The sequence below is a fragment of the Hipposideros armiger genome, unplaced genomic scaffold (genome assembly GCF_001890085.2).
Source record: "Hipposideros armiger isolate ML-2016 unplaced genomic scaffold, ASM189008v1 scaffold_40, whole genome shotgun sequence".
NCBI classification, from domain to species: domain Eukaryota; kingdom Metazoa; phylum Chordata; class Mammalia; order Chiroptera; family Hipposideridae; genus Hipposideros; species Hipposideros armiger.
This window is the reverse complement of record NW_017731390.1, coordinates 2,633,108-2,653,310: the sequence shown is the minus strand read 5'-3', so window position 1 is coordinate 2,653,310 and position 20,203 is coordinate 2,633,108. Positions and strand designations below refer to the sequence as shown.

The 20,203-nt window shown below is 42.0% G+C and overlaps 1 protein-coding gene across 1 annotated transcript in view; it reads right to left on the bottom strand.

The window, feature by feature from the left end:
- The window catches only part of SKAP1 (src kinase associated phosphoprotein 1), a 304,650-nt gene extending 290,622 nt beyond the window's left edge, over positions 1-14,028 (bottom strand). The window contains exon 1 of the mRNA XM_019638609.1: positions 13,860-14,028. Within this exon, the coding sequence (XP_019494154.1) occupies positions 13,860-13,908 (49 nt within the window). The 5' untranslated portion in view covers positions 13,909-14,028. The remainder of the gene's footprint in view (positions 1-13,859) is intronic.
- Positions 14,029-20,203: the final 6,175 nt, after the last annotated feature.

Here is a 20,203-nt window from a genome sequence, read left to right as displayed (position 1 = left end):
TTATTGAACTCAAGTTTTATTCATCATAAAATTCATACAACTCCTCATCACTGTCAAAACTCCCAACCATTAGCTTGTCCTCATCTGTGTCTAATGACGAATCACTGTCTTCATATATTGCCTCTCATGGCCTTCTTCTGCCATGGCGTTTTCAGTAGGGTTTCTTCTTACCGTAGCCAGTCTCGGATTGTTTTCTCAGTTGGAGGAGGACCAAACTTACATTCAGCAGCACGATTCCCATTCACTTTTGCAAACTGGATCACTTTTAACTTGAATTGAGCACTATACAAAAATCTTTTCTGAGCCATTTCTGGGCAGAACGTGGCAAAATGTTACCTACCATAATATACCGGTAACGAGTGCAAAAACAATAAGCATAAAGACAATAAGCGCGAAAAAGTGGGAAATGCAAGTAAAAAAAACTACAACCACTGTATAAGACACACCCAGTTTTTAGACCCCAAATTTCTTTAAAAAGGGTGAGTCTTATACTTTGGAAATACGGTAAAACCCAATGACCTTCAAATGGTGAGTGAGCAATAGCACATGGTGTAAAGGCCCTCACATTGAAGACAAAAGACAAAATCAGGGCCGGCCCTGTGGCTCAGTTGGTTAAGAGTTCGCTCAAAAGTTTGAGCTCTGAGCAACAGCGGTTCAATGCCCGGCCCGAGCTGAGCTGCCACTGAGCTGCCAACAGGTGGCAGGATGGCTCAGCTAAAAAAAATTTTTTAATTGAAAAAAAATTTTTTTTAAAGGCAAAATCAGAAACACACCATAAACAATGCCACTTTTTTCTACATGCCTTTATTCTTCAACAAATATTTATCAAGTACTTATTATATTCTAATTACTGAAAAAGTGAATAAGAAAAAACTAAACTCTTAAGAATTTAGAGTTTAGCAAAGAATACAGACTGAAATAGACCATTAGAATAAATTGTGGTAGGAGTTATAATAAGAAAAGTGAAGGTGGCATAGGCCCATGGTGGAGGCCCCTAGTCTAAAGAGAAAGGTATGTCAGGGAAGACCTCTCAAAGACCTTGCCTTTCATCTGAAACCCCCAAATTAGCAGGCCAAGTGTGTATGTTGGGGGTGGAAGGGAGTAGGTAGAATGAGGAAAAGAATGGCACAAGCATGGGAACATCATGTGCAAAGGTCCTGAGGAGACAAAGCTCAGTTCAGTTGGACAGACTGAAAGAATTTCAATTTGGAGAACAGAGCATAAAGGTTAGGGGCAAGAAAAACAGTGGTGAAAGATAATTCTGGAAGGTATAGCAATAGACAGTATTTTATACTAAATATTATGATTTTAAGTCCCATATTTAAAAGGTAAACACAGTTCTGGCAAAAATGCATCTTCCTATTTTAATTCACAGCTGCCCTAAAACACAGATTCCTTAGCTTCCAGGCAGCTTATCTATTTCAGCAAGTGAGAGTAGAGAAAGAAAATAGGAAAGGAAGACAGAAGGACAAGAGAACCAAGGGTATGTGGAACACCGTAGATATGATCATACCCCTGGAAAAAACTGCTGCAGGGTCTGCGTGAGGCCAGCTGAAAAGATTCTGACCTGGCAGGATGCACCCAAGAGCACTAGGTCCTGTAGACTGGTGAAAGTTTCTGACATTCTCCCAGATGTCTGACTCTGTCCATTTACAATGCTACTCTTATTTACTTGGGGGAGAATGACATCTTATGGGTCACATTTTTCAAACTACTAGAAGATAAAGGTTTCCTTCATCTGTTTTCTAAGTAATGTTCCTAATACGCTGAAAGAAAAAAAAAATTAAGTCGGTGTTCCCTAACAGTAGCAAATGTTTTTTGTTGTAGCTGTTGATATATGTTTCTACAATTCAAAAGTTTGCTTCAATCCACCTTCTATATGGAGGCAGGATGAATGGCCAAGTGCTGCTGAAAACAATTTCAACAACCAAAAACCCATCAGTGTTCCAGAAGGGATATCTTGCAAAAGTATTTGAACTACTAAAGCAGAACTCACATTTCTAAAAGAAGGATGGCATAAATGTCTGCCTACACTGGCATTATATCCAAGAAAATATTTGAGATTTTTGTCTATCTGCCAAACGGTTGGTTAGCACAGGCTAAAATGATTCACCAAATTAGTTCTATGAAGTTTAATGCTGGGCAGTATCTCAGGTCCTCTCTTTAGTGAAATAAGTCCCCAAGTACTTGCAAATACTCTTTCAATGTGAACGGTTGTCCTGCTGGGCGCGAGCAGAGAAATATCCATTGTCTTGCTGCTGCTGCTGATTTTATTGTCATTTCATTTCTGCTGTCTTCTGTCATCATTCCTCACCCCCTCTGCTAGCTCCCCTCCTCTTATCACAGCACCTCCACACCTGTTGGTAGCTGTACTTTCAATGGGAGATGGAGTTGGAGGTGAGGAGGCAGGAGAGGAAGAGGACATGAGGAGAAGAAATTCTCTTCTTTCTCTCTGGGTCTTTTCACTGGGTCTCACCTCCCGCCTAGGGGAGGTCCCATTCTTGCTCTCATTCTAGCCCATGACATGGTCTCTTCCCTAACCCAGAACCCCACCTGGCTCCCACCCAGCTCCTCACTCCTTTTCTAGCCCTGCACATTGGAGTCACTCCTCAGTCACAAATGCCATCAAAGCCTGGAGTTAGGGAACAGAGGGAGAAAGGGTGGACTCTCATGGAGTGGCCCAGGCTTCAAGACAGAAGGGATTTCTGGGGTCCCAAGGTGGATGATCAACCCCCATCAAAACATTATGTCTACAGTTCTTTCCTGTAAGTAGAATACTCACAAGGTAGTTTGTTTTTGTTTGTGTTTTTAATGATCTAGCCTAGCCTAGGAATCAGCTTTAAAAGCAAGGTTCTTTTTCCCATAAAAATTTGTTTCTATAAGAAAACACCTAAGTAAACATTGGCAAACCATTCACTGATGTAAAAAAAGAAATTCTGGGAGCAGGATGCTACTTCAGTCTCATCTTTGCTTAGATGTGCAATGATACCCAGTGTTTTTTCCTAACCAAAAAGAAGAAAATGTTTATCTTGTAGATGCTTCATTCTGAAAACTCTGAAGAAGTTAAAGCCTTAAAGACTAGACACCACGGGGGCTGGCTGAGTGGTGCATTGGCTAAGAGCTGGCTTGGGATGCCAGAGGACCCCGGTTCGGATCCCACATATAAAGGCCAGTGACACTGCCCTTTACAGCTAAGATGCTGAACAACAGCTCAACCTAGAGCTGGGCGGCCGTGAGTCGCCAGTGACTGCGTAGGCTACAGCCCCTGCTGCAGTGGATTGCCATGGGCTACCGTGTATAGCCAGCAGCCAGCATGAACAGCCAGCAGCCGCAGTGAGCGGCCATCCAGAAGCCAGCGACTGATCTGCCTCACCAGGGAAGAGCGTAATGATGGTGCCAACTTGGGCCAGTGAAGCAACGTCCTCCACAACTAGACTGAAGAACAAAAGGACAGCAATTTGTCTGTTCCCCTTCTCCCAATTCCCCAATAAAAAAAATCTTAAAAAAAAGACTAGACACCACGCCTCCAGGTTGGATGGATAGGAGACCCCTGTGTGGGGAAGCGTGTGTGTGTGTGTGTGTGTGTGTGTGTGTGTGTGGTGGAAGGGTAGGGGTGGGGGGGCAGGGAGGAAGGGAGGAAGGATTGTTGGGATTACAGAGCAGGGAGAGAGGAGACAAAGGGGAGGCGAGACACCCAGGTGCCCTCTGTCTGGATTGATGGTGGTAGGCAGGGAGTGAAACTGTTTGCATCATCCTCAGGACTGCCACAAGTGAACCGCTAACAGTAAAGCATCCTTCCCAGTAACAGACTGCACCCACCCACCTTGCCATACCCAGCAAACCACACCTGCCAAACCACGACAACCTCCACCTTGGAAATACACATAGAAAACCACCTTTCATTCTAGATATCTGGGTATCCTGGACATTAAATTAAATATCACAACTCTCCCTTTAAGTTACATATTGCTATTTTACGGAAGAAACCAGCATGATGGCTAATCCAACTTCTACAGAGCATCATTGACAGCTTCTGGTAGAAACAAATATTCCTGATTCCCTGTCACAGGTACACTGAAGATACTAGACCATTAGGGTATCTGCAGTCACTCTTAAATATCTCATTAAAATCAAACCTCTAAAATGTCAGTGTTTACTGTATTTTGCCATGTGTAATGCATTTCTGTGTATAATGCACACCCACATTTTTGGCCCAAACTTTCAGGGAAAAACCCTTTCATTTGTGTTTTTTAATTCAAATTTTTATTTGTTTACATTTAGGTACTTGGTTTTTGTATCATAAAAGGATTTTAGTATTTATTTTTTAACATATTATGGTACAAGAAATTTTATGTAACAATAACAAAACACAAGAACAGATACAAGGTACAAGAAATTTTATGTATCAGTAACAAATTTACGATATTTACACATCATGGAAGGCCAAGAACTCTTCATGGTTGCAAGTTTGTTGTAAGTTCAACAAAACCGATTATCATATTCCAGGGTGTTATTTTGCATATGGATATTGTTATTGATTTCTAGAATTACACTTTTTACTCATAAACATAAATTAAAAATTAAAAACATTTATATAGATACAGAATTAGTACTACTCATGTATAACGCACATCCTTATTTTTCCCTCACAACTTTGGGCCAAAAAGTACTCGTTATACACAACAAAATATGGTAATTTTCCTACCCTAATAATGGAAGGCTTTCTAGAACTCTTGTCTTTTTTCATGCCAATTAAATAAAAGTATCATAATGGGGGAAATGACTTTCAGTTTGTATAGAACTTGTTTTAAACCTTGCATTAAACTTTTGATCTGGCAATTAATTACAATCCTCAAGGCATATATTTTTTGCATTTTGTTAAAGGGTAAACTTGTTGGCAAGGCTAAAATCACACCCACCAGCTTTGTTTTGGCTCACAGGAAGTTGTCAACATACAACAGAGAAATTTTCGGCATGTTCTGGCTCTAGTTTGCTTCAGCCTGCTGATTGTTTCTGCCCCGTGACCCAAGAAATGTGTGGTGTTTATGTTTTCAATTCTCCTCCCACCTCCCAGAGGAGGGAAAAATGACAATACCTATATACTCACAGCACAGGAAAAACAAAAACCAAAAATAAAACACAGAGAGTACTTTAGATTAAGTTTTAACTAGTGGCCAGACTAAAAATCTAGGTTTAACACGTCTGTAATTTTCATTTGGGAGTCTAAGACTCTATCCTAAAGAAATATTTGCATATGTATACAAAAATGCACATACAGATATGGTCCCTACAGCATTGTGTAAATATAAAAAAATTGGAAACAACCTAAACATCCACCAATGGGAGAACAGTTAAATAAATTTTTAGTTACTGTGCAGAAGTCCACACACATACACATACACACAGATGGATTCACAGGAAAAGTATCCAGCACTGCTACGTTAAAAAAATCAAGTTGTCCATGTATTTCTGTGTTGTGCAATAATTCTACAATAAATATGTTCATGAGTTATTTTTGTAATTAAAAATAAAATACATGGACAAGAATGTCCACCAGGATGTCTAAAAATAAAAAGACTGCAAAACCAAGTATTGGTGAGGATATGGAGCAAGCACACATACACTGCTGGTGGGAGTATAAAATAGGTACATTCACTTTGAAAAACTGTTTATAGTTTCTAATAACATTAAGCATATGCCTACCTATGACCCAGTAATTCCACTCCTAGAGATTTATCCAGGAAAAATGAGCGCTCGTGTTCACAAAACAAGCCTGCTCACAACAGTTGTATTCATGAAAACCAAAAACTGAAAAGCTCAATGTCCATCAGCAAAAGAACGGATAAATAAATTGCGGGATATTCACACAATGGAACACTATTTAGCAAAAAAGATAAAACTGATACACAGAACAACATGGATAACTCTCACAAACATTGCATTGAGGACAGACACAAAAGAGATCGTACTGATTGCATGAAGTTCCAGAACTAGAAAGGAAATTTTCAAGGGTGATGGTTTATGTCTGGATCTGGGTGGTAGTGACGCAGGTACGTACATATATAAAAGTCATCCTGTTGTAACATTTAAGACTGGTGCATTTTATGCATATAAAGTATACCTTAAAAGTACTGAGAAGGAAGGAATGAAAGGAGGGAGGGAGGAAGAGGGGAAGGAAGGAGGGAGGCAATGATGGATGAAAAGGTTCACAAAAGAAGTTATCAGAAAGAAAACTATTTTAAAGGGAATGTGATTTTAAGGAGATTGATTACAGTGCAGTTAAGAGGTATTTTCTGTACCCCCCCATACTTCTCATACTATTGTAGATTTATAATACACAGTACTTTAATTCTAATTCAACTACAATATTGGTTTAAGTAAGCATAAATATGTGTCACTGAATACATTTTAGTAAAGCTCCTATCATGTGAATAAAAATTTCCCTAGAAGATACTAATATTAGAATGTCAACAATGTCAGAAGGAGACCCTAGATGAGAACGTAAGTAATTCATAAATGATTTTACCAAAGCCATCAGCCTTCAGGAAAGCTTGCTCTCTGGATGCTAAGACCTGCTCTTGAGCCCACATCTGTCTTATCTTCCATGAAAAGCTGAATAGTAAAATTAAACAGTGGAACTCAAAGACTCCAAACCTGAAAAGCCATCTGTTATAATCGCCTAACCTATAATGCAGTACTGACAAACCGGAAAAGCAAGCAATGAATTTGGAAACACAGGGGAAATAAATATGAATAAATGTAGCAGAAATTATAGGATTTCTGTAGGGTGTAATGGCTTATAACATGCAAAAAATAGATCTATGATAGTTTTGTCAATGTATTAAAATTCTCAGATGACGGTACAACTTGAAACTTACCTTGTTTTTTTCCTATATTTAAAATGATTAAAAATTGGTTAAGTATTACACTTACGTAATGAGGTAAAAATGTTATTATCTTAATAGCTGGCACTAGAATTCCTCTTCGGGAGAAAACTGTCATTATTTGGCAAAGTGTCTTGTTTCTCTATGATTTGGTGGGAACCTAATCAACTAAACAGATACATAGACTGCCTTTTCATGTGGCAAGGACAAATTTTTTTTTAATTTATTTTGCTCCAGATAGGATAAAGGGAGAAAGTACCAGTGAGAAGGCAAAAGGCTAGAAATCACACCAGGTACAGGGCCAGAGGGCACTCTCTGATGACTGGGGTGTCAAAAGGGCATTTAGGAATAGGGATGTCTAATATTCAGATTGAGATCATTTGCATTCCCGCAATGTAAACCCCTCCTCCTTCGCCCTGCACCCCCTGAATCTCCAGTGATGTCTTCTATACTCATAGGGGCTTTATGGGGGAGGAGGTTTTTATGGAAATTGAGGATAAGGATATATCTAGGCCACAGTTTCTCAACCTTGGCACAACTGACATTTTGGGCTGGATAGTTCTTTGCTGTGGGGACTGTGCTGCAGCAAGTTTAGCAGCATCCCTGGCCTCTTCCCACTAGATGCCAGTAGCACCCTCCCTAGTTGTAACGATGAAAACAAGTCTCCATATGCTGCCAAAATTCCCCTGAGAAACAAAATCACCCCAGTTGGGAACCACTAGTTTAGGTCTGCACAAACCCAGGACAGACAGAGCATGTGTTGAAACAGAGAAGCCTGGAAGGAATGCATCTTGAGAATTACCCAGATCTTGAGGAGATGTTTGGGCTTTCTTAGAGAGTAGATATTACCTAGAATTCAAAAGGCCTGGCCAGCCCACCTAACATCTAGGCTATACCCACAATGAAGCTCAAATAGGTCTACCAATTTTTATTTATAACTAGCAAACAAAAAGAGAGAAGAGGAAGAGTAAACCTTACAATTTTTTTTCAACTGAGAGTTATACAAAAATACTATTTTTACACGCAAAGCATTCTATAACAAGGTAAGGAACATATTATCTTTCCTAAGCTAGCCATGACTAACTTCTTCTTTCCTTTCTCCATAAAGTTTCTCCTAGAAATAATCACTGGACTCTGATCTAAGGAAGGAAGAAACTGGAGGCGACCCTGAAAGAACCCCTACAAAACCTCCCCCAATTTAGAGAAGCAAGGATGAACCACCAACACAAAAGTTTTCCTGTGGAGAGGCAGCTACAAAAAAAGAGAGATCGATAGGACTACCTCAAAGAAAATACTTTTTTTCTTATTTAGCAAATGCTTAATGGTGTTTTAACACATTCCAGAGAAATTATTTTCAAATATTTATTCTTTTATTCATCATATAAATTCCATGAGATAGGTACTATTATTATCTCCATTTTACAGGTAAGCAAACTGAGACCCAAAGTCAAACAGGTAGTAAAAGAAAGTGGCAGAGTCAGGATTTGAATCTAGGCAAACTTAACACAAAGAAAATATACAGGACCTGTGAGAAAACACTCAAGTCCAAAAAGAAAAGATCATCTTGGAGAGCTCAAGAAAAATGCCTCCCACTGAAGTAGATTTATTAAAGAACAGAAACGTTTAGAAAATTTCTAATCATATTCTCAACAACATCCAAAAATATCTATAAGCCAAAGCTTTATATTAGCAATTTCCTCCATTATCTCTGGAGGAAAGAGCCAAAACATAAATATTCATTCTTAATGTTGCTAATCAGAAGGACATGTTTTTGTTTGTTTTGGTTTTTGGCTTTTTAAGCCATAAGGGTAAAACTACTAGTGGAATAAAACCAGGATGTATAAATTCTAAATCACTTAAAAGAAAATAAAATACACGATCTAAGAAAAACTCCAGGAAACAATAGCAAGTGAAACACTGTAAGTAGAAAAATCAGTATACAAAACTATAGTCACAACATGTCCCAACTTCTAAAGTATGGACATATAATAAAAACTAAAAGAAATACATGGAAATTTAACAATTGTTGACTATGGGTCACTGTATATCATTGTGTGTTTTCTAAATATTCTACAATGAGCATTATTACTTTTATAATCAGAAAGATCTAACATAAAAAAGAAACAGAAGTATGGTCATAGTTCACCTTTCAGAATTCAGTTGACCAGTTACCCCACCTATATAGAAGACCAACTCACTATCAAAAATTAAGCAAAAAAGACTCTGAGCAGCCAAAATACAAGTCACAAAGGCCACACCTAAAGGTTTGGGTATCATGTTCATCAAGACAGCCCTTCATACCTTCTTTTACACATATCTTAATTCCAACAAACTTGATTATCTAATGTTCCAGTCACATTGGGAATACAGATACACTGAGAGAGCAGTGCAAAATGATAAGCTTGGCCTAACAGTAGAAAAAAAGTGCCAACAATAAAAATAGAAAACAGACATAGACAATCACAAAGCAGTCCAGGTGCAATTATGTCAGAAACATCATTAAAGAGGATTTTAATTTTATTTACCAAACACTTGATGGTGTTTAATACATTCCAGATATTATTCTAAGTTCTTTAAAATATTTAGTCCTTTATTTATAGTAATATAAATACCATTATCTCCATTTTACAGATGAGCAAACTGTAACATATGATAGACTTTATCATACTTTCATAAAGTACGGTAACAGATATTTGCTATATAACAACTCTGAGTTAAAGAGTTCAAGGGAGATCCCTTTGTTTTGTTTTGTTTTTCTTAAGCTGAGCCACCCTGCCACCTGTTGGCAGCTCAGCGGCTGCTCAGCTCCGGCCGGGACTCGAACTGCTGTTGCTCAGAGCTCGCACTCTTGAGCAAGCTCTTAACCAACTGAGCCACTCGGCCGGCCCAAGGGAGATCCCTTTGAACACAGACTGATGGGCTGAAGAAATGAGAAAAATTCCTAATGCATTTTAGAAAAAAAAAAAAGGATCCCAAATGTTTATAATAAAAAAGTTAGCGTGCTTAAGGAGAATATCCTCAGTTATCCAGAGCAGTCACTCCTGCGAGCTCCATAGAGTGGAAGTTTTGCTACATTAAAAGGATTGTACGGTTGGCTGCATCAACCAATACAAATCTGGAGAACAATCTGGAAGGAAATGATTAATGACCACTTCTTTCCAAGGAAGTTTAAAAATAAGTATCCATAGGCATATCAGAACCAGCATTAAGACAGCAACTGCTACTAAATGCAGCTGGGTTGTGGATGTTATTTTGGCTTGAGTCCATATTCTGAGCAGGACTTCGGGTACCTTGTAGGTAGTTGGGCCCTATTAACTATTAAGGTAAAGACAATAGGCCCCATTCCATCACACAGGACACAGTGTGAACCAAAGAAATATTTATTCTCCCTCCTTCATATTTGCCTCCTGTGCTTCTGACTTCAAAGCAGGACTAGAAAGACAAGAAAGAAACTGGTGATGTGTTTATCTGTGGAACAAAGATTATGCAAACTGCCAGCACTCCGTTGTTTTTGTTTTCATCATGGTTATCACAAAACAAAAACAAAAAGATAGGCTCTACATCTGAAGCCTGATTATTTGCAAACAGACCGGAATATTTCCTCCTCTTTCAATAACGCAGCAAGTGCCCTTCATTTTACTTATCTGTAAGGTACTTCTTTGCTGATACAGACTAGTTACTATTTCTATATGAGAGCTTGACAGAGTCTATCTGAGGAAGCTGTTTCCTGAGTTATTCTAGTAGTCGCTCACTGCTTTAACACTTGCCAAAAATCCAAGAAAGGATTTTTTTTTAATTCCACACATACACCCCCAGGGATAACAAGAGAAAAATATAATCACAATCTTGGTTGATGGCCCTTTAGCACTCTGACCTCTCCAAGCTTCCATTTGTCTTCTCTTTGTTCCTTTTTCTTTAAAATAACCTTACTGGTTGTTTCCTGACTACAAAAGTATTACTTGGTCATTGTCACAATTCAAATAACACAAAGATATATGAAATATAATTAATAATCTCTCTCTTCCACCCTCTCACTCTCCTCCCACGGAAACCAATGGTAACAGCTTGGTGTATATTCTTTCTTACTTCTTCCTAGGGTTGCACATACATTTTTCAGACAAAAATGGGATTATATATATATATATATATATATATATATATATATATATATATATATATATATATTATTGTGCACCTTGTTTTTTAGCTTAAAAATATGTTAATATGTTATGGATACTTTCTAAGCCTATTCATCACATCTTTTTTTAATGGCTGCAAAATATTCCATAAGATAAATAATTCATTCATATCATTGCCCCACCTTTTCCAACTCATGGGTATTCAGGATGGATTCTTATCTATACCTCATGTCCTTTAATTTCAGTAACACAGATTCCTAGAAGTGGAGTTTCTGGGTTGAATGAAACATTTTTTAAATATTTAAAATTTTATCCTTAAACAAAATTAATTTTAGACTTCCAGAATTTCTGCTTCTTCTTTATACAAAATTTTGACATAAACCTTTCACAATTTTTTGCATACTTTATTTTTTAAAGCACACTCTTTATGTCAAAAACACCCATCATTTATGCCCATGTAGTTATAAATAAATAAATGCTTATGTTATAGCTCTGATGGCCAGCGTTAAATCACTGTTCAAATGCTTATGCCTTGGTTTATAAAAATAGTAATTCATTGTGGAAACTCCACTCCCACAGTCATGTGGCAGCACTAAAGTGGCAGCCCTCTCACCCTGTGACTCTCTGCACTGAGTGATAAGATAGGTATCAGGACCTACATATTTTCTAATTTTCAACAGTCAACCTTAAAAAGTACGTAGGGGGAGAAACAAGTAAACAGCAACATACACTAAATTGATAGCGATTATGGGTTTCCAATAGCCACAAATTACTTGTAGTACAATGAGTAATTCTGCTGGTCTATGCCAGAGACAGTGTTCCACAAAAATAAAAAACCTATAACCTATATGTTGCTATGATTGCATGAACCTTTCAGAAACATATTTTTCAAACATTTTTCAATAGAATGATTGGTTGAACCTCACCTTTACATTTTTTTTCTGTTTCAGTTTCAAACTCTAATTGCAAACTTTTTTAAAAGGCCTAAAAGAAATACATTAACTAATGAAGCTCCTTAAAATTTAATCTCAGACTCCCCCATATATTCTAAAGACCCGAGCACCAACAGAGATTGTTAAGACACAGCAAGTTTGATACAGAAGTGTGTGACATGCAATTAATCTCCATTCATACCCAGCTCTACTTGTCAGCAAACAAAGGTTCTGCTTTAGAAGGAGATCTGAAGACTTCAATTAAAAACAGTCAGCTAACAAGAATATAATCTAAGCTAAAGGAAGGTGGCAGGTGCAGAAATGAGTTGTTTACCAAAGTGTCAGTTTTGAACAATAAAGAACTGCACATCAAAAATGTTGAAGGAGAGGATTTCATTGCAAGTCTCTGAAAATAAAAAGGAATTTTCTACTGAGGCTGCACACAAAATAGAAGTGTAGTTTAACGAGCTTATAAAATAGGTTTCCTCTCATCAAATGACAGATACCAATAAAAAGGAATCACTTTGTATCTTTAAATGCAAGGGCAGAATGAAACTTTTTGCCACAGTACCTGCTTTCCTGGAAACCAAACACTTATAGCCTCTCTTTACACAATGAATATTGAATCAACAGCCGAGGGAAGGCTGGATGGTAGGTATCTTCTTAGATACCTAGATGATGCTCTTTTAACCCGCGAACACTTTTCTACTCTGCAATTTTACATTTACTCGGGTCATAAGTAAAACAAATTTTGGAAAGTTCACCTCAAAAGAAATATCTAGTTGACAGCTTTTACACAGAAACAATCCTGAATGGAAACAGTGCTACAAACAGAGACTGAAAGAACTTGCCAAATATTTGATTAGGAGGCATTTATAGCAAGATAACAAAGTAAGGGAGATATAAAACCAATTAAATCCAGAGAAACTGAAAAAGCAATACTCCTTGCCAAAAGTATGACCTGCCCAAAGCAGGCCATCTGTTAAATACATGTCAAAAATGTCACTGAGATGCCAAAAGGCTTGGTCCTCAGCAGTTTCCTCCGGAGACCTTTATGGCAGCACAGATTCCAGGCCTCTGTCTTTTAAAGGTCAGTTCCAGGAAAACAGGTTACTTGCACCAAAACAACTGTGAACCGAGCAGCCAATATTGCCCATTAGTAAAAAGTCTCTTTGGAGTGTTAGAAGGACGGGTTAAGTGTTAGTGAGTATGGCCTTAACTTTTTAAAGGACTGCTTAGGCACTCGAGTTTGCAGGTGAACACACCAATGGGGCACTTCTAGAACAAGAAGCAACGTGATACTGAGGATCAGCCTGCCCTGGGTGGAGAATGAGACCCCAGAAGATGGCAGGCTGGTAAAGGGAAGCCAGGGGTTTGGGTGCGGACAAAAAAACTCATATTAACTCCCCCCAGTCCTTGGCCATAGGATCCCATGATCCCCTCACTGTCCCCTTGAGCGCCTCAGGGAGCTCTAAGCAAGCGGATGAGGGTCTTCTGTGCGAGACGGCGAGTGTCCTGGGTTGGGGAGGGAGCAGGGTGCAAGCCTACAGGCCTGAGGGAGTCCTGAGGAAAAAGAGTCAGATTGAAGACCACGCCAGGTGGCATGGGGGGGGGGGGGGGCCACGAACCTGGCCTGCAGTTGTTCAGAAGCCCTGGAGGTTAAGTGGACCGGGTGGCGACGCCTTGAGAAAAAAGAAAATGTAGAGGAACTGAGGGGAGTGAAAGAGCCCCTGAGGTTAGGAGGATGAAAATCTGTCTTTGCAAAAGGGTTGAGGACTCTAGAAGCCTTGAGGTTCTAGAAGGTGGTGGGTGATAAAAAGAAAGCCCGGCCTTGGGAGGCGCTGGCGTCCCCTTTCCTGCCTTCAGCTCAGCACTGGAGGGACTTCCCAGGGCCAGGGCATTACCTGCCAGGAGCCAACGGATCTCCTCGGGGAGGGCGACGGCGGCCTGCATTTGGTGGGGCGGAGGGGAGGCCGAGTGTGTGGCGGGAGAGGGGCCGTGAAGGCCTGGGGCCGAGGCCGGCAGGCGGGTGGGAAGGAGGTGGGCGGAACGGCGAAGGCACCTGTACCTCCGTCGCCGCAGCCACAGACGCCGCGGGGCTGAGCCGCAGGGCGGGGCTGCGCTCAGGAAGTGGCGCGCGCGCGCGGCAGGGCGGGGGGCACCCCAGTGGGGGGGTGGGGGACACCTGTGCGTGGTGCACACGCCATGCCTGCCGCCAGTGCCCTGAGGGAGAAAGTTTGGGGGGTACCACACAGGGCCCAAACGGTGCCCCTCTAGACCTCCCACCAAAACAAAAGACTAACTGCGACTCCGGGGAACCTTGTCTCTTGGCGACTTCACATCCTAAGCACTGTACAGTGGCCTCAAGGGGCAGGAGAAAAAGCCACAGTGGTGCCCCAAAAGGGGCGTGGGGGACAGAATCCGAGGTCCCCACCAAGCCGAGCAGCACTCAGTTCCGGATCCAGTTCGTACATCCACACCCAGAAGCCAGCGCAGAACATTCGCTGTTTCGGGCAAACCAGGATGTTTAAAGGGAATGACCCTAAGTCCCAATGAATAATCCAAAGTCACTAACATTTGGGAGAATCGGAGCGATGGACACAGGGAGCCAAAGTCTCCCTTCCTCTCTGAGGCTGAAAGGATGTGCGGAAAGCAAGAGGTGCCCTGGGGAGAAAGCTGAGGGAAGGGGAACTGAGCCCCTTCCTTCTAAGAACTAACAAAGGAAGGAAAGTGAAGGACAAGCTCACAGATAAGGCTTCTCTCGACCTGATTCACAGAACAGGTGTCCATGTCCTGGTGTGATACCGATGTAATATTGCAAGACGTTACCATTGGGGGAAACTGGGGAAACAGGATGACTGTATCATTTTTCATAACTTCTGTGACTATGCAGTTATCTAAAAAATAAAGTTAGGTTTTTTTTAGGTACAGTGGGCCAAGTGCCATGAAAAAAGTACAAAGTGCCATAGGCTATAAAAGGAGGGAGGTGAATATAAGAAAAGAAGGGAAGTGGGGGGGTATGTGTGAATTTGAGATGGGCTCTGAACACCACAGACTTGTAGAGGCAGAAGGGCTTTCCAGGTGGAAGAACCCGGTGTAAGTAAAGATAGAAAAGCTTCCTCCTGCTTGAGGAACAGTTAACAACCCTCTTTTCCTGGATGGTGTAGGGAAATTACAGTTGTCAAGAAAAATGGAAGCTCTAATGTGAAGGGGCTTGGAAGTCAGAGTGAGGATTTTGACTGACATCAATTGAGTGGGCAACAGGGAGCCACCGACAACTTTTGAGCCGGGGAGTGACCTAACCTGGGTCTTTGCGTTGTGTGTTATCTCCCGCATCTCACTTCACCTCTACCTTTTTCCTTCTTTGTGAAAAGCGGAGTTTCTGTTCTCAGACTCTGCTTACAGAATATGCGAGAAGGATTGGGAGTGGTAAGAGAGAAGATGCAGGGAAGATGGGTGAAGTGGTTTCCACAGCAGCCTCAGGGGAAATCATGATGGATGAAACCACAGATATGGGAGAGGAGCAGCAAGGAGAAATTGCCCAGAAGGACACATGGTAGCAGGGCCTGCTTCCTGGCAGTTTCCCCTCCTGAGATACAGTCTCAAGGTTGGAAGCTTGATCCTTTACGAGGTGCAGTGGCTTTGAGCCATCTTTACATGTCTGCACCCGAGATCTGAAGACATATGGTGCCTTGGTTTCAGGGTCACATGACCCATACATACATGGCAGCATATTGGGGTGGGGGCGGAGGGACAGAGGCTGGCAGGAGTCTCTCGGGAAGCTCGCTCCTGCCATCCCTCCTTCTTGCTCTAGGTAAGTTAACGATGGGAAGGCTGCCTCCTCCAGGCTTCAGAGCAAATACCAGGTAGGTCCCTGCTGGGGCATCTTTACCGTACTCACTGCACCTTCTGTAAAATTGTAGCTGTTCTGGAATCATTTTTGAGTACTTCCGACATGTGTTTAAAAAGCAAGAGAGGATATATTTGAATTTCCTGTACTATCGTTGCAATTTTTCTCTAAACCTAAAACTATTCTAAAACACATCAGGGGAAACACAGTCCTTCCTACATGTAACCCCAGCACTTTTCCTTGCTTCCCCTCTCAGCAATAGAAGGGAATTTGACAACCTTGCTGTCTTCTTCAAGGATATTTGTCAGATGCTAAAATAGGCTACAAGCTAATGAGTTGCTTGATAGGAGCGATAAACCCCGGTAATTGCACGCTTCCCAGGCCTCACTACCTGTCATAGCTTACTTATACTGAGGGATGTGGCATAAACTTGTGGAGCGGGTATTCTACATCCATTTTAGGTGATAGAGGTAGAGGGAGGTGCAGTCAGTGTTGGGTAGTGTGCAGTGGGTGACTGGCAGGTTCCAATACAGCATTGTCATGTTGCATCAAGGTTCCTCATTGCAGAGAGAAACCTGCCTCCACACATGAGCGCAGCCCCTCCTTAATCATCTGAGGACCCTGGTTCAGCAGTCAGCCTCACTCCTAATGACATTCTGTTAAATGGACAAATTCCTTTGAAGCCTTGTCTTTCTTTGAAATCCAATTTCGAAGGAAGCCAAATCTGATTGGGGGTAGCCATGGAAACCAGACCTAGAAGTCTTAGAGGAGGTGGAGAGAGGCAAGGCAAAACGTGATAGTCAAGAGTCCTTTAGTGCTCTGTCGGAAATATCAAAGGGATCTGGAGAGGTTGGCAGCAGACGAGTCCCTGCCCGGGTCCTGTTCTGTGTGGCTGGGTACCATGTGGCTGTCATGAAAGTAAGCAGCCAGCTGTCTCTGCACACAGGCAAGGGGATGGAGCAGAATACACAAATCCCAGGTCTGTCTGCCTCCCTCTCCTTCCCCTCCCCCCAGCCCAATTCCAGCAACCGTCTTAGCATCCCCTTCTTAGCCGCCTGGCCCTTAAAGGCGAACAACAAATGAATGACAAGGTTAAAATACAAGGCCCTCACAGATAAGAGGTCCTCTGGAGCAGAGGCCATGAAATTAATCTGGAATTCCTTGTAATTAGATAAGATAAGGGTATCTAAAGAGATGCAAAGCAGGCAGGAATGGAGTCCTGCCCGCACAACATGCAGAAAATATACTGCCTGGCCTACTGGGGCCCCTCACACACTGTCAGCAGACAGAAGACACAGAAAACAGGGCCCATGCCAGCTTCTGGGCTGCTTGGAGATGCCGTCTACATGTTCTCATGCCAGGTGGGCACTCACTAAATATGCATCCACGGGGTGTCCAGAGGGCTTAATCAAGAAGCAACAAAAGCATCTGGCACCCAAATGGCATGGGGTGGGAACAACTGCAAGCAAAGCAGGGGCTGGCTGGCGACGCTCTGCCCTGGGCAAAATGGGTCTGGAGCGGAGACTGCAGCGGGCAGGCTCCTGGGCTTTATTCTGAGCCTGCTATTGATCCCTGGATGCTGGGTCACGACATGCGGCGGAGCTGACGTCTGCCCTTTGGATGTGCGGCTACTGCCTCTCAGCCCCTCAGTCCCAACCCCATCAACCGGGTTTATTGACTCTTTTATTGACGATGTTGGGACCTAATGAGGACAGGAGCTGCACACTTCATTAAGGGCTGTGGAAGGAGAGAGGATGCATCCTGCCAGTGCCAAGAACCAGGCTCACTGCAGCTTTTCAAGGCCCCGGAAACCAGGTCTCATGCCACCCGAGGGAGAGGAGACAAACGCAAGATGCTCACTTGGGCACATCACTTCAGTGGCTTTAAAATGCAGGGTTTCCACAACTCACCAGAAGCCTTGCTCTTACTAATCAGCTAACCTTTCGACTTAGAAGGGTCCCATTGTACACACACTCACACAAATGCACTTCGATGGTCTCCCCCTTCCAGCTCACACTGCTAGATTCTCTGCGCTAATACAACAAAACAAGCAGGTTCTCATACAATATCAAGGAATATTCCCAAAGCAGGTTCTCTATGAAGCACAGGCTCAGAACAGAACAAGGGACTATTAAAACTCATATGTTCAAGGTGATCAAATTCAAGATGAGGAACAGACCCAGTGCTCTGCCCAAGGGGCCACCCAGCTCACCAGGGGCTGCACTGGCATTAGAATCCTGGTTCTCTAACATTGGTCCAAAGCTCTTGCAGAACTGAACTCCGGAGATGGATAATTACAGCCCAGGGATCACTGAGCAGCTCTGTGAAGCAATTGTGTTGGTCCCCCTCCATCTAAATAGTAACATCTCTTTCTTTGTTCTTTATCTTATCTTTCTATCAATCCCCTTATTATTTTCCCCTGTCTTCCCCAGTCATGTTTTTTGTTTCTGTATCTTCTTTGCCTATCCCTTAGACCATATTAGACATCCCCCATGGGCACTGCTGGGCCCAGCAGAGGCCCTAAAGACCAAGGAGGTTGCTGACTCTGACATTCTCTGTCTTTGATTGGTTCTCTTGGGAATCGGAAGAGGAGGGAGGGAGGTAGCATGCAGAATGTGTCAGCTGGAGCCAGATGAGGCTGTGCACTCTGAGTGAGGTGTGCGGGCCCGGCAGCCTATGGGGTTAATCTGCACAGGAAGCAGGTGGGGCCAAGACAGATTTTCTAGGCTAGATATTCGCAGACATGATAACTTTGGAAAACTATATAAAAGGAGTAGCCATTTCTTTTGGGGTGGTTAAGGAGGTTAAAAGTAAAGAATAGAAGGACAGCAATTTTCTAAGGTTGAAATGGCTTTCTTTGGTTTCCTTTCATCTGTGTTTCCAAAGGAAAAAGTTTAAACTCCCTAAGTCCCTTCCTTTATTTTCTGCCTTTTCTTTTCCCTCGCTTTACTACAGGCCTTAGAATTCAGGGTTGAGGCAAGGGGATCAAGTCGAGAGAAGGGGGAGTTACTTAGAATCTGACAGAAAGGCCTGGCCTGCATGGCACACATGCGCACATGCTTTGGAGGAAAACTCACACTTAGAGGAGCTGATATAATCTGACCAGAATCACCAATATTCACAAATACCAACGGAAGCACTCCCTGGATTCAGAGATAACAACAGCAATGGCTGATAGTTTCAATGCAAGAAAGTGGGTAAAAACACCTTTCCCCTAATGGACATCCTCTATGAAACAACCTTTAGGTCCCCAAAATACGTTCTTTCCTTGTCTTCAGAATTGTGTTAATTTTTTTTTTTAATCTTCAGTCTTTCCCTCTGTTTGCTAGCATTCTTGGTCTCCTCTATCCAAAAAACAAATCAAAACATACAAACACCTTCCTTCGACACCACTACCTTCTCCAAATCTCATCCTTTCTTCTCCTTCCTTTCCCCCACCAGGTCTCACGTCCTTTCTCTGTTCCTTCTCCTTGCCTGCCTGTCTTGACACCATTAAAGTGACTCTCTCCCAAGGGCATAACGTCCTCCTTCCTTCTCAAGTCTTCTCGGTCTTTGCCAACCTCTCTGCAGCACTGAGCGCCATTGGCCACTTGCTCTTGCTTTTAAGCACCCAGCTAGTTTGGCACTGCCCTATCCTGGTCTTCTTCCTGCCCTCTTAATTATTACTTGGCTCTCTTTATTTCACCTTCTAGTCTCAGGCACTCACCGGAGTTCCACACTTGCCTTTCTCCTCCCTCTCATTTCTCTCCTTGCTCTCTGAGTCCCCAGTGGTTTCATCTCCCACAACTCCAACTTTCCCCTTCGTGCAGATTACTTTTCTAATTTATGCTTCTGTCCCACATTTCCACCTGGATATCTGAACAATCCCACCAACCTGTTATTTCCTCTACCCTTAATCCTTGTGATGGCAACAAAATTCAGTGAAAAGGGCATGAGTTTATGCATCAAAAAGACGTGGGTCCCAATTCTGGCTCAGCCACCTACAGGCTCTAAGACTCTGGGCAGAGCTTCATGAGCCTCGGTTTCCTCATTTATAAATTGGAGATCATAATCCCTACCTTATAGGGTAATTGTAAGGCTTAATTAAGTAAGCCATATGCATATGTATATGGTATGTGCTCAATAAATTATGAGTTATAAAGGAATTGCTGTTCTCCAGTAATACAAACTCAAAATGAGGGACTCATCTTGGGCCCTTTCTCATCCCCATTCCAAACGTTCTCCAAGCCTGCCAGTCTTACCTCCTGACAATGTTTTTTTTTTTTTAAGATTTTTATTGGGGAATTGGGGGGATGGGAACAGTGCTGGGGAATTGGGAGAAGGGGAACAGACAAGTTGCTGTTGTTTTGTTCTTCAGTCTAGTTGTGGAGGACGTTGCTTCACTGGCCCAAGTTGGCA